Raw genomic sequence first — 13,815 nt, 5'->3', positions numbered from 1 at the left:
TATTTCTTGAAGTATATCTGTAACGTTTACCTATGCGTTAAAGCTTCGCTGTCATTAAAATCCATTGTACTCGAAATTGAGAGCATGCGGTGTATTTCCAAAGTCCAGCGATTCCCTTCGCTGGAAAGTGTTATCCATATCCTCCATCTCGGCAATCTGAGTATCGGTGTTGTCGCCGAGAATAAAATTTGATCCGTTGGTGCCGAGATCGTCAAAATCTTCTTCTGGTGGTAAACTAGTCGGGATATCGTCGACGGCACTGTCGTTTTGTAAGCTCTCGAGGTCTTCATTATTTTCGCTGCCCTCATCTTTATCAAACGAGAGTGACAGGTTTTCTAGCTTCCACTCGGGTCTCATTACGGGCAGTTTCTGCAATAGCTCAGTGCCCTTTCTTGCAATACTCGCTTCTTCTCCAGAGTTAGCCAGGGCGCAATCCGGGACCGTTTGGTTACCGGATGCGCTGATATTGTTGGCGTTTAATACGGAGTGCTTGAAGCCTGGAACTGACGATAGGTCATCGAGAGTCTGGGGTTCCTTGCCGGTCGCCCGTTTTGCGTGGTTGATTCGCTGACGAGAGAGGACGAGCCTTATCCAATCATCTACATCGCCGTTGTTAATCAATTCCTCAACCAGTTTATCTTCCTCGTTGCCATTGGTGTCGCCAGCTCCTTGACCGCCGTGTTGCAATTGGTTTATATATTCCGGAATCAGTGAAGGTGGTTTCGAGCCCTTTGAATTGCTGCGCAAAAGACTGCCAGACGGCAGCGCTACTTTCCTTGCGTCCGCCGGCTGGCGATCTCTGACACACCACTCTTTAAGCTTTCTCATTCCCTCATCGCTGACCAAATTCGGGTTCTCATCGTATACATCCAGCACATCGACAGGTTTAATTATGCCCAAATTTTGCAGGCCCAAAGTCAAATCTTGTAGTGCAAGAGTATCATCCCAGTCTAGCCTCGATTGTGCTGACTTTATAATTTCCGAAGTGAGAACCCTCAGATATCTAATGTACAAGTCAGTTATAATATCAATCGTACTTGGTTTTGCCCTATCGAAGCCGTGGGACTTCAACAATTGTATCATCGAAACGCGCAGTAAGCCGAAATAAAAATCAGAAGTCGCGGCCATAACAATAACTCACCATATGATGGTGCTACTAGAGACGGGAAACCCGATTTAACGGCTTCAATGAGCATCTTTAGCAGCTATCAACAGTCTTCAGACTTCAAACCACTTTTTTCATCTGGTCTACCATGGGGTTACCCGCATCAAGAGTATCAAGAGACTTCAAAGTTGATGAACTTCTTAACATATTTAAACTAAGAGGACTGTTGATCTTATAGTGGAAGAGCCACAGAGGATCAATTGAGTTGAGATGTCAAGGCTCTCGTTGTATTCTGTACAGGCCATTTTGATTTTGGATAACACAGGTAGCAGAATCCATGCGAAATACTACCAATCGCCTCATGTGGCGGAAGATAAACGTAAGGGTTCCTTACAGAGTGTGAAGAGGCAGAAGGAGTTTGAGAAGCAGCTGGCGCAAAAAACACATAAGCAGGACTCTGATATTCTTATTTTTGAAGATCATTTGGTTTTTTACAAGGAGTACATGGACGTGACTTTGTACTTGCTAGGTTCAATGGACGAGAATGAAATAGTTCTACAACAGGCGTTTTCAGCGTTTAAAGACTCGCTGGACTTGATCTTAAATTCTGGAATTGATAAGAAGAATATTCAAGAGCATTATGATATGGTTTTGTTAGCCATCGATGAAACGGTTGACAATGGGATCATCTTGGAGACTGATCCAGCCACCATCGCGTCAAGAGTAACCAAACCACCAAGTAATGAGCCGCAGGTATCTCTCGATCTGGATAAGGGTCTACTTGGTGCTTGGGGTTTTGCTAAAAGTAAGCTGCAGGAAAGGCTACAACAGAGCATGTAATCTTTAATAGAGATGTCTAATTAAGAATTTTTGATTGATATTTGAGGATTCAAATTCAAATCGGTTCATGGCAGATTATCTATTTCTTCTTCTTTGACTTGGCCTTCCCTTTTTGAGTGTTGCTTCCGCCCGGCAGGGAGACTTTGAGTTTGTCTGAACAAATTATCAACACTAAGTCTTGCGGTTTCATCTGCCTAATTATCTCGTGCTCTTTTGGCCAATCTGCTTCCCTGTCAGTCATTGAGGGGTCTACGTCTCTATTGCAGAAATAATTCAGGACCTCGGTTACAGTCTTAGTCTTCTTACCAGAACCCGGCTGAATCTTTGCTTTGTATTTGCATTTTTGCAATGCTGACCATGGCGCAAAAACAGGAATGGCATCCACTATTTGGTCATCTTTATCAGTTCTGGCCTTGATTTCCGATGCGATTTTGCCGTAATTAATCTGAACCTTTTCATTTTTCGTAAAGCGGAGTGTCTGCAGTTCTTTCTGTCTCTCTCGTCTGGCCTTCTTATATTCCCTGTTCTGTTGCCTGGCTAATTCTTCTTGTGCTTTTAACTGATTCTTCTCGAGACCTTTTAAGGTTCCTAATGCCTCCAGTCTTCTCAAGCGCTCATCCTCGTCTTGATCGGCATATTTCTTCTGAATTTTCTTCAGTTTGCCTTTTTTTCCTCGAACATTCTTGTTCATTTGAGGAAGAACCTCTGTGACATCAGTAACAGAAGCAGTACCGGTACCCGTGTTTTTGTGCGCCTCCGAAGGCTCTGAGGTGGCTTCCACTTGAAGGTGTTTCAATTCCACGGAAAGTTCCCTGACTTCTTGAAATTCGGCCTCAGGTTTGGTTTCACTAGCTCCTTCAATAATTGTGTTCTCAGTCTCGTGCTCGTCCTTCTCTTCGCCCTCATCGCCACTCTCATCTTGGTTATCTTCGTCTTCACTATCTTTATTCTTATCGTCTTCTGCCATGTCCTCGTCATCACCTTGTACCTTCCATAGAAATCCGAAGCCCATCACTAATTGAGCTGGTGGTAGGTGATTCATTTCACTTTCCTTCTTTAGACGAAACATACCAGGTTCCAGGATACCTTCGTCCGTTTGATCGAATTTCGTAACATTTTTAGCAAAGCACCATTGAGGTGATGAGGATATCTTCTTCGACCAAGCTTCGCTAGCAGCTAGACAGAAAACTCCGGCCTGCATCAGGGTATTTGGCGGCACTTCAGTGCGGTCTGGATTCTTTATCCAAACCTGAGTGTCAAAGCTACTGCACATGTAAATGTCATCATCCTCAATGTACTTGCTGTAAATTAGATCTGTCTCCATCGGACTTCTAGCCATCAAAACCAAAAATCCTTCACTTGAATAAAACCAGAAATGCTTCTCGAAGAAATACGGGACACGAACCTTCCTAAGCACATTGTGTGATTCCTTCAGTTTTTGCTTTAGCTGCTTGTCTATTCTTTGCTCGATGTTCTTCATAGCCTTTTCAACATTCTTTTCAACCTTCTTCTGCTTCTCAACCGAGCTCTTTTTGACTGTAAAGTATTTGGAAGCATTAGCATATGCTGAAAGATCTAAGTCGATTTCGATTTTGATCTTATCTTTATTGACAGGTTTTTTAACGTTTGCTCTCTCCAAAGTGTTCTCAGTTTCGAAATCCGAGACTTCGCTTGCATCGGAATCTTCGGCCTCTTCGTCGTCGCTCGTCTCGGTAGCTTCATCATCACTACTGGAAAGCTGCGATCTGCTCTCGGACTGGTCAGTATGATCTGGATTATGAGGTAGTAAGAGGTTTATTTTGTTCTCTTCAAGTTTCAATGGCAAGTCAATCACTAATGCAATCTTGTTTCCTTTGCGCTGTTCATGCTTGATAAGTTTTTCAATAGTCTTCCAGTCCATCTGTTGATCCACTAAGCCCTGGACGGCAAACTTGGCTTCCTCAACTAGGTCGGCATTCGCAATAATAGTGTGACCTTTCTGCTCATTTGAAGACTGCACATCTAGCAAAGCTTGGATCTTTCTGTCATTTTCCTGCCTTGCGTCCTCTAGCTTCTTTTTGGCCAATTGCTCCTGCTGTTGGATACGAAGAGCATACTTTGAAGATTCAATAGTCGAGAAGAATGTATCAAGAGTTTTATTATAATCGCCAGGGACATGTATCACTTTTATCTTGTCAGCATCTTTCTCCTCAACTAGCGGTTGAAAAGGATGGAAGTTCTCATATATGAACTCTAAATCTGAAGAGTCGTTTTCTGCCTGGTAGTGAGCGTTTTTTTTGGCCACGATGAATCCACCTACATCCTTACTTTGTAGCAAATGTAGATATTCGGCCTCTGTATCAAGCAAAAGATCTACCAAAGCCTGCTCCTTATCCGAAAACTCAATGCAAGGAGTCGATGGATCAATTTTCCGCCCCTTTAAATTCTTAGATAGCAGATCGGAAGATAGATGTGGTTCTTTACTCAGCAGCAACTTATGAATTGTCGTCGGTTTGGGATTCTTCTTTTTCCCCTCAGTTTTAGACCCCATCGCTTGCTCAACCGCAGCTAGTTTCGACTGCAACGAGAATTTGGTGATAGCTTCATCGAGCCACGATTTTACGTCATCGCGGCTGTACTGCCTAGGCTCAACCATCAAGCCGGCGTTGCCCACGAAATCTGCCGCCAATATACGGTCATCGAACATATTATAGACTTCTCCAACCTTATTTTCATGCTCATGAACAATCCTTTGTAGGGATAATATCTTCTTGTTCTCATCTAACAGGATTACATTACCAGCACTGAAAAACTCCAAAACCAAGTAAAACATACCGTCAGCGAACTGCAAGACAAGGATTCTATCATTTTCCACCTGCCGAAGAGCTGACAATCTCTTTCCTCTCAGGTGCTTTCTTAGTTTCACAACGAATCCAGAAGGTGTCGAAGGAATCGGTCTATCATAATCGGTTAGATGAATTCTCAAGCCACAATCCACAACCAAACTGACTTTTGACTCCGGCTTGTTGAATCTTAACAGAAACTGTCTGCTAGAGTCGGCAATATTGTAGATATTTGTCAACCTATAGCCTTCCAAATTGTTTCTCAGCTCTCTTGCCAAAATCTGAAGGTCCAATGCGCTTATTCTCTGCTTCATTACAACTTATCGACCTAAGATCCCAATGGTAGTATTCGAGCTAGCGAGGAAGAGCAAAGCTTATTACTGAGTGATCTTACGAAAGTTAAAGCTTCTTCGACTTCATTGCAATGTCGATCAGCTTTTAATGAAAAAAAAGGTACGTTATGAAGCTGCGACGCAAGACAATAAGAGAGCAGCTCCTATGGCTTCCAATAGTGTGCTATCTGGTGCTACCGCCAGGTAGTTGCCCTACTGTGATTTTACCAGAGGTAGGATCGTTCTTTTTGGCTATTTACGATCTCATTGAAACCACTTGCTTCGGTCTTTTACAAAATCATCGCAATTGCTATGGTTTTGCCAAGCTAGACCTTCCTCGAGCTAATTACGCCGTTCGAGAGACACCCAAGTTCGAACTTCGAAGAACTAAGCCGTGTTACTGCGCCATGCGATCTTAATTTTTCTCTCGTGGAATTAATAAAAGCTCAGATGCACTGTTGAAGGTAATAGTTTCTTGGCCCTGCCTTGCTTGGTTCGGATCAGGTCAGAGCAGAGTAATGACTGAACCGGCACCTCCATTTGCAAAGCTATCTGTGCTATCTGGCCTCTGGCAGGGCATTTGGCCCAAGAAGCCTACATTCTTGCCCGACCAATACCCAGATCTGTCCGGTATCTCAGCCATTGTGACAGGCGCAAACACGGGAATCGGATACGAGGTTGCTAAGTTGCTCTACGGAAAGAATTGCGACGTGATTGCCGTAGTTAGAAGCGAGTTGAAGGGAAAGGAGGCCCGCGAAAAGATCTTGAGCGAAGTGAACGGCTCCGGTGGCTCTATCGAGGTTATTAGCGGATGTGACTTTCTAGATCTGAGCACCGTTAAGCCAGCTGCTGAGAAGATCAAAGCGGTCTTGGGTGACAGGCCCCTCGGCATCATCATTCACAATGCGGGATTGATGGCACCAAACAGCAACGGGACCTCGAAGCAAGGCTTCGAGGCCATGTTCTCGGTCAACGTGCTAGGCCCGCAACTGTTGCAGCACTTTCTAGACCCTCTCTTCCTAAAAAAAGACGCCGCTATCAAGAGGATAGTCTGGGTCAGTTCTGCCGCTCACCTCTACGGCTTCAAGGAGTACGGTATCAATTGGGACAATCCAACCTTTAGAGACGTACCAGTCAACAGGAGACCGCACCACCAAACCCTCTACGGCCAATCGAAGGCCGCGAACGTTCTGCAAGCGAACGCTTGGGCCGTCAAGAACCAAAAAGCAGTGGACGAAATATCATGCGTCTCGGTATCGTGCTTCCCTGGTGTATTGTATACGCAATTGGTAAGAGACTGGGGTTTCCTTGCCAACAAGCTGATGCCCCTGCTAACGTACGGCGGGGTCTATGGGGCCTATACAGAGCTCTACTCTGCGCTCTCTCCAGATCTCACTAGAAAAGATCAGGGTGCCTACACCATACCATTCGGCCAGATAGGAGAGCCCAGGGCAGACATCAAGGCCGGCATGCGCAACGGCTCGGATCTGAAGTTGTGGGATATCGCCGAAGACATCATCAGCGATTACTTTTAGACAGAAATCTCAAGTATATATCAAGATATAGACAATGGTTCCTCAGATACCGAGCCTGCAGCCAAGCCTGTATATAGTTATTTAACTCTCAAATCTCACAACCTCAGTAGCGCAAGTGGTTTAGTGGTAAAATCCAACGTTGCCATCGTTGGGCCCCCGGTTCGATTCCGGGCTTGCGCAACCTTTTTAACCCGTTCAGCCGCAACCACGGCTCTTATCTGGAACCCCGGCCTAACAGCCGACACCCATCATATTATTCATCAACGAAAACGGTCGGTGGGCAACCTGTGCTTGCTACCAACCTCAGGCACTGTTACTTTAATACATCCAATTACTGAGCTAATCGTTCAAAGACGTTACCTAATTTCTCGGTACAGCCGTCTTTGGCGAGGTTTCCCAGTACCTTGTGATAGAAACCATATACACCGTGGTACGACAATTCTCATTTCCCACCGAAAAGAGAGCTGAGCTGGCTGACTGAACCAAGTGCTTGCCTGATTAACTGGCTGCTTTCACGTTTGATAACGGTCCCCCATACTATTTCATCGTTATAATAAGCTGTGTGAAATTTTTTTCTTTTTCCTCCCAGTGTGTGCTCTCAATCTCTTTGGAAGGCTCAGGTAGTTGCCAACAGGGAGCTTAGAAACAGTTTGGTAGATACATCTCAGGCAGATTTGGACTCGTGAGTCAATTGGTCAATGGTCTTGATCAACAACGTCAAATATGCCTGCGAAAGGTGTATAAGAGGTCACAGGGTGACGACGTGCAATCATACCGACCAACCATTGATGATGATAAAGCCCAAGGGGAGACCATCGACTACGTGTGATCATTGTAAAGAACTTAGAAAGAACAAGAAGGCTAACCCGACCGGAGTTTGTACGTGTGGGCGCCTGGAAAAGAAGAGGTTGGCTCAGAAGGCCAAGGAGGAAGCTAGGGCTAAGGCGAAGGAGGAGAAGAGGCTCCACGATTGCAGATGTGATAAGCAGGAGCCGTGCAAATGCCACTCCACAAGACGAAGGTCCAGGAAGGTGTCAGTCAATCATGAGGGTGTTCGACGGTCGAACAGTAATAGTAACGTTATGGTTGGCCAGGGTCACGTGGCGTCGCCTGTGTCGATGGAGACGTTCAATGATAATAGCTACGTGGAGTCCGATGTGAGTGGGAAGATCTCCAAGGATTACCATCATGTCCCGTCGTTGGCGTCGATCTCTTCATTCCACTCTACGCAGTCATTGGATCATAAATTCGCATTACCACAGAGCCCAACTTTGGGGAATTTTGTCACGGGGACCAACACTAATGGCAATGGCCATTGGGACAACAGCTCTATCTGCTCCTCAGTGAGATCGGACTCGCGTGCTAATCTTTCCGATGCGGTTAGCGTTGGATTGGATCCGCTCAACAATACAAAAAGAGTCACACCAATGACAAGGACAAGGGTCGGAGAAGTTACGGTACCGTTGGAAGAGTACATCCCGTCGGATATCAACGGTATTGGCAAGATAAACGATACGAGCTCGCTGATCGACGATTGGTCGTTCGAAAACCCAGCCGGCAATCGGAATGTCAGTGCATCTGCGACGTACGCTAATTCTAATGCTAATTCATTTCTGCAGTCGCATGACATCAACGGAACTCGCAACGATACCAATAATGGCCTTTTGGACATGTTCCTGGACTCGTCCAATATACCGTTTTCTTACGATAGAAACAATAGCGCGCCTCTGGGGTTGGGGAAGCGATACAGCGTGCATTCGCCTCAGAGTGGCACCCATCATTATAGCAATGTCAGTGATAATGCCAACGCTGAACCGGCCAGTAATACTAATAATATGAACAATTCTAATACTAAGCAGTGGGATGCGCCGGAAACCAGTTTGGACAACGAAAGTGTGCGTAGCGTGGAAGTTCTGTCCCTAACGCCAAGCTTCATGGATATTCCTGAAAGAGTGCCTAATCATCAACAGCAGCAGCATAGCAGGCCTTCTATAGAGTCTCGAAAATCGAAGCAAAGGTCGTCCAGTCTGCATCGAAATCACAGGTACCCTCCCACAAACGGAGCTTCTCAATCCTATAATGTGAGACCCGCTCCAATCACAATCAACCCGTCAATGGTCTCGAGTGTGGATGACAACGTTAGCACAAACTCGTTACAGTCACCAACGGGGTCTCTGAATGAAAACGGGTTGATGACTGGGTTAACAGACGCAGCATTATCGAAATATCTTCCAGATAGGATGAAATTCCCGCGAAGCACTGAACCGCAGGATAAATCATCATCACAGAATCCACAGGGTTTCCAGCGACTGCAGCAGCCTCAACGACAAAGCCCTCAGGATCTACGAAGTTCCACGGGAATGAATTTAGATATTGACAAGCTTATGGGTTTTGATGGTGCTAGCATTGGTGGTATGATCGATAATCGAACGCTCGATAAGGAGAACGGTAGGCCATTGTTTCAGGAAAACTTTATGTCATATGCTAATCCATCGGCGAAAACGGAAATCCAAGACAGTCCACGAATCGGAAGTAATCAGACCTCTTCTTCACCTAGCCAATTACTCACTGAAAAGAGCTTTGCTGATTTGGACAATTTCATGTCTATATTGTGATATAAGATGCAGAAAGACAAATTTGCTTCAAAGCTTGGGGGTTACATTATGAGTTTAGATAGATACACACATCTTTCTTTGAGTGGAAGATTATTTAGAACACAATTATTATGACAATCATACATGTACTTATGATCAGCATGGCACGACAAAGTCTAGACATAGGATATCAATCTAATGTAACTTTACTCAAGCCATGAGTCACTTGATCCACATTCGCCTTCTTTTCTCTTATGGAGTTCGGATTCTCGTCATTCAAGTACACAGAGAGTCTCTCATCGCTGACTTCCAGTATACTCTGGTTATCACTTTCTTGTAAAGAAGCCAGTCGGATAATGTACTCCAGCAAGGCTATCGATGAAGATGTGCCTGATCCATCTTTTTGCTTTTCCGTAAGCTCTTTCTCTTCTTGTTTCTCTCTATCTTTGTATTCGTCTGGACCCTCCCCCTCTTCTTCCCCTTCTTCAGCTTCCTCTTCCTCTTCCTCATCTTCCACTCCATCGTATTGGCCGAACGCATACCATGCGATATCCTCCATAGAAGTCTCAGGATGCTCGCCGGCAATATTCTTGTCCACCTTGAGGACCAGCACAGGATTTTCCTGTTCGGCTAGCTTCAGAAGATTTCCAGATACGCTAAAGAAGAGTTTAACTATGCTTCGGAGGTTCACAGTCAATTTTTGGAGCTTTTCCTCTTCGAAGTTATGATATCGTCCGTCATCAAACGACTGTTCGATTAGCAACTGGTAGTTGTAAGAACTCTCGCTTGACTCGATTCGTACAACTCTAACAAATGCTTTTTTCATGTCTTCTTTCCAGTCTACTCTAACATTAGAACTGCTGTTTGCCTTATCAAGGTGATAAAAAACCGAGTACAAGCTAATCTCAAATGCAGGACCTACCTGGCCCGCAGGCTTCCCATTACTCGAATTGATGTAATTAGATGCCTTAAGTAGTAATCCGGGAGAAACTTGTTGCGGTAATGAGGAGTTTAAGTTTGCACCTGAAGTCGTCAAGGAAAGATTGATAAAGGGTGTCACCTCTTCGATGCGCTGTAGGAGATCATTGATGTATAGTTCAACCGAATCAATTGCCTCTTTTTGAGACTTGGCACTTCTGGATTCCTCAACTTTTGTAATCAGCTCTCTCATGCGCTCATCAAATGAATCCAGCTCATTCTTGAGATCCTTGGTTAACCTAAGCGTACTTTCCAAATTCGTATTGCCTCTAGCAGCAACCAGCTTTATCAAATCAATAGCTGAGGTGACAATAGCGATTCTATTCTCTAATTTAGCTTTCTGTTGCTCAATTCTCCTCGCATCGCTCTTTGGAATCTGTATCACGAATTTGGTGATAGTTCTCAAGGCATAAGTAGAGGCAATCGAAATACCTGATTTGATCGCAAATGTAACAGCTTGTGAACCTGCCTTAGCGAGAATGTCATCCATTGCTGGGCTTGATTGTGGTGATGCTCGAGAAGAACTACCATTTCCTTCGGACGCTGCTAAAAAGGTTCAAGATCCGTTTTTCAAGAACCTAATACGTAATAACATTCTACAAGGTAAACAGTAATGCAGAAGGACGGTGGAATGGAGGATGAATGACTTAATGAGAGATGTACTGGAAAACATAACTGATGTCTGGACTATTGAACTCATTTCGCAGCAAATGATCGTTAGTTTTCTGCAAAGCATCGTGATTAAGGTGATTCCAAGTGGTCGCATCACCGTACAACATAGCGGGACTCTTTATCTTCTGCTTTCCGGATTTCGAATCACATCTTTTACAATGATACGTTTCGTGTGTTTCGCAGATAGTTTCACCATTGAATTTGAATAGCATCCGTAAATTGTCTGTTGAGAACAGTCTCTCGACATCTTCTTTGGCGTCCACCACGCAAGAACTCAGACTCATCTTCATGGATTGCCTCTGGTAAATCTTCTCTTCAATGGTCCCAGTAGAGATAAATCTATAAATGAAACAGTCCTTTTTCTGGCCATCCCTCCAAACACGAGCCAGTGCTTGTTGATCAGCTGCAGGGTTCCAATCGGGATCCATTAGTATTAAACGGTTGGCACCAATCAAGTTAATACCACAGCCACCCGCTTTTGAACTCAATAAGAAAATAAATTCCTGTCCTTCAGGATCATTAAACCTGTCCACTAGTTTTTGCCTCTTATTGATGGTCATCGTGCCATCAAGTCTCAATGAAGCATAATGCTTATATCTACAAAGCCTTTCGATCAAATCTAGAGTTTGGGTATAGTTTGAAATGAGAACAATCTTGTCATCGGATTGGGACTTTATCGTGGCTAAAAACCTCTCCAAGATGGCGAACTTTCCGGAGAACTTTGTTTGAACAGCTTTTCTTGTATTTACCTTCGAGGGGATCTCGTAATCATCAGGAATCTGGAGGTCATTAAAGTTCTCTAGGTCTTCATTAAAATCAAGCAGGTCCGGGTGATTGCATAGTTTCTTAAGCAGACCAATAGCTTTAAGAGGTTGAGATCCTGTATTATTCCCTTTGACCATCTTAGTGATTTCTCTAGATTTGACCAATTTCTCATAGAGTTCTCTTTGAAAAGGTCGTAAATTAACAAAGATAACGTGTTCATATTTGCACGGTAAGTATTTGGAAAGGATATCATTAGTGCGCCTTATGATAAATTTCGATACCACGTAGGATAATTTCTGTAATTGCTCTTCACCTTTTTTAATTTGATCATCAGTTGCGTCAGCATCACGACTTAGTAAGATTGGATTCTCGTAATTCTTCCTGAAATCGGATCTTGTCCCCAGGAGCCCAGGATTTGAGAAATTTAATAATGCAAAATATTCAGAGAGATCGTTCTGAATAGGTGTACCAGACAAGATGACCCTTCTGGGGCAATCAATACTATCCAATGAAGTGAAAGTCAACGAGTCAGCGTTTTTCAATCTGTGACCTTCATCCGCTAACATCAATCCGACCTTGGTATTTCGTAATGCTTCAACGTTCCGCCTTAACGTTTCATAGGAGATAATCAGTACTGGTTTCACGATATTCCTACCTTGAGCTTGTGCCCATGATCGTACGGATTCCGAAACACTATTCGTCTTCTTACCATCGATCGCCAGAGGCGATAAAGTGTTTGGACCTAGCCATTTGACCAATTCATTCGCCCAATTATTGACCAACGAGGATGGACAAACAATGATGCATTTGTCGATCAATCTTTTACCCTGGGGGCCTTGTCTCAACAGGGTCCACATCAACGCGATACACTGCAACGTCTTGCCCAGGCCCATTTCATCGGCCATAATGCAACCATACGCACCTCTATTGATAACGAGTTCTTCATTAACCTCTGCGGCGGAATTGGAACCATTTTCAACCGTCTGCTTATCCAAGAAATCCTTCATAACAAGCCCTGTCACACAACGGTACAAGAACCTCACTCCCTCCACTTGATGCGGTCTTAGGATCTTTGCCAACTTTGGATCTATCACCACGGGGATGTTGGGGAATTTCTTAGCTTTCGTACCAAGATCATCATCTTCCCCGAGCAGCTCTTTCAGAGACTTATTCTTCAACCCGTTAGATAGAAATCTTGGGTGTAACCCTTTCTTGTGCTCCGCACCTTGCTCCGCCTGCGTGTTCTGGCTCACTTCTTGCAATGGCACGTCATTGGTATCCTGGATAACCATGTCCCCGTCCACAGACGGGTCATAAAGCACAATGGCGAATTCATCAGTCGGGTCATGCAACGGTCTCGGCTCCAAGGCTATCTTTTTCTTCGTCCCAAGCGTCAGCGGCAAACTATGCCTCTGTATATAACCCCGTATCGGCACTGTAAACGACCTTTTCAGCACCGACTCTATCTGGGAAAGCCTCACGGGATCTTCTGCCAGCCTTCTACTACTCAGAGCGTCCTTACGAACCACCGACGAGATGGGCGGCAGCCCATCTGGCCCTTCCATCTCAACTTCCGTCGCCACGTCCAAACCAGCATACGACACCGTCTGCGATCTCCGACGCAACGATCTACCGCCGCCACCGCCAACATCCTGTTCATTTCTCCTCTTGTCCACCTTGTAAGGAACCTTGAACGGCTTGGTCAAAGTAGCCAGCGAGCCTTGAACATTCAAAGCTCTGGGAACCAGCCTCGGCCTCTGACCCGCTCCTATCCCATTTGGAGGCCTATCCGGTAACTTACGTTTAGCCATGGACGATCAACTAGGGCCTCTCTATACAGTAATGCTCCAGTTGATCTCTTATTTACGCGTCTTTGTGGCAATTGTACACAAAAACACGTAATGCCCGCGCTTTACCCGGCCGAGTCTTATCTGAATTTCCCTCACCGTCAACGGCAGCCGACCGCCACCGCTCCGGCCGGAGTTCCGCGAACTAGTTATCCTTTTTCTTTTTCTCCTGAAGGCAGTCCCAAGCTCTACATTCTGCACGCTAATCTGAACTCTCGCGTGGAACGTCACGCCTCGTTCCGAGACGACGGAGCATCTCCTCATACGTTTCTTTTTCTTCGGAGGCTTCGCTTGTTTCACCACAGCCGCCGCTGGCTCCGGCATC

The 13,815-nt window shown here is 45.0% G+C and overlaps 7 protein-coding genes and 1 non-coding gene across 8 annotated transcripts; 4 read left to right on the top strand and 4 right to left on the bottom strand.

The window, feature by feature from the left end:
• Positions 1–54: 54 nt before the first annotated feature.
• TAF3 (Taf3p) lies at positions 55–1,128 on the bottom strand (the record flags this gene model as incomplete). Its single annotated transcript, XM_037282507.1, has 1 exon — positions 55–1,128. The coding sequence occupies one exon, from the start codon at positions 1,126–1,128 to the stop codon at positions 55–57; it is 1,074 nt and encodes a 357-aa protein (XP_037138402.1).
• Positions 1,129–1,375: 247 nt separating this feature from the next.
• Positions 1,376–1,945, top strand: RET3 (coatomer subunit zeta; the record flags this gene model as incomplete). The annotated part of the gene is made up of 1 exon (XM_037282506.1): positions 1,376–1,945. One exon carries the CDS (start codon positions 1,376–1,378, stop codon positions 1,943–1,945), a length of 570 nt encoding a protein of 189 aa, XP_037138401.1.
• A 79-nt stretch (positions 1,946–2,024) lies between these two features.
• On the bottom strand, positions 2,025–5,081 carry RQC2 (Rqc2p; the record flags this gene model as incomplete). The annotated part of the gene is made up of 1 exon (XM_037282505.1): positions 2,025–5,081. One exon carries the CDS (start codon positions 5,079–5,081, stop codon positions 2,025–2,027), a length of 3,057 nt encoding a protein of 1,018 aa, XP_037138400.1.
• Positions 5,082–5,617: 536 nt separating this feature from the next.
• HG536_0B05900 (uncharacterized protein) lies at positions 5,618–6,634 on the top strand (the record flags this gene model as incomplete). Its single annotated transcript, XM_037282504.1, has 1 exon — positions 5,618–6,634. One exon carries the CDS (start codon positions 5,618–5,620, stop codon positions 6,632–6,634), a length of 1,017 nt encoding a protein of 338 aa, XP_037138399.1.
• A 109-nt stretch (positions 6,635–6,743) lies between these two features.
• On the top strand, positions 6,744–6,814 carry HG536_0Btrna6G. Its single transcript has one exon. It is a non-coding gene; the product is annotated as a tRNA-Gly (tRNA).
• A 518-nt stretch (positions 6,815–7,332) lies between these two features.
• Positions 7,333–9,249, top strand: CUP2 (Cup2p; the record flags this gene model as incomplete). Its single annotated transcript, XM_037282503.1, has 1 exon — positions 7,333–9,249. The coding sequence occupies one exon, from the start codon at positions 7,333–7,335 to the stop codon at positions 9,247–9,249; it is 1,917 nt and encodes a 638-aa protein (XP_037138398.1).
• Positions 9,250–9,418: 169 nt separating this feature from the next.
• On the bottom strand, positions 9,419–10,696 carry YRB30 (Yrb30p; the record flags this gene model as incomplete). Its single annotated transcript, XM_037282502.1, has 1 exon — positions 9,419–10,696. The coding sequence occupies one exon, from the start codon at positions 10,694–10,696 to the stop codon at positions 9,419–9,421; it is 1,278 nt and encodes a 425-aa protein (XP_037138397.1).
• A 157-nt stretch (positions 10,697–10,853) lies between these two features.
• Positions 10,854–13,454, bottom strand: RAD54 (DNA-dependent ATPase RAD54; the record flags this gene model as incomplete). The annotated part of the gene is made up of 1 exon (XM_037282501.1): positions 10,854–13,454. One exon carries the CDS (start codon positions 13,452–13,454, stop codon positions 10,854–10,856), a length of 2,601 nt encoding a protein of 866 aa, XP_037138396.1.
• Positions 13,455–13,815: the final 361 nt, after the last annotated feature.

The sequence above is a fragment of the Torulaspora globosa genome, chromosome 2, assembly GCF_014133895.1.
Source record: "Torulaspora globosa chromosome 2, complete sequence".
NCBI lineage: Eukaryota > Fungi > Ascomycota > Saccharomycetes > Saccharomycetales > Saccharomycetaceae > Torulaspora > Torulaspora globosa.
The sequence above is the reverse complement of the archived record's forward strand: the minus strand, read 5'-3'. Positions and strand labels throughout refer to the sequence as shown.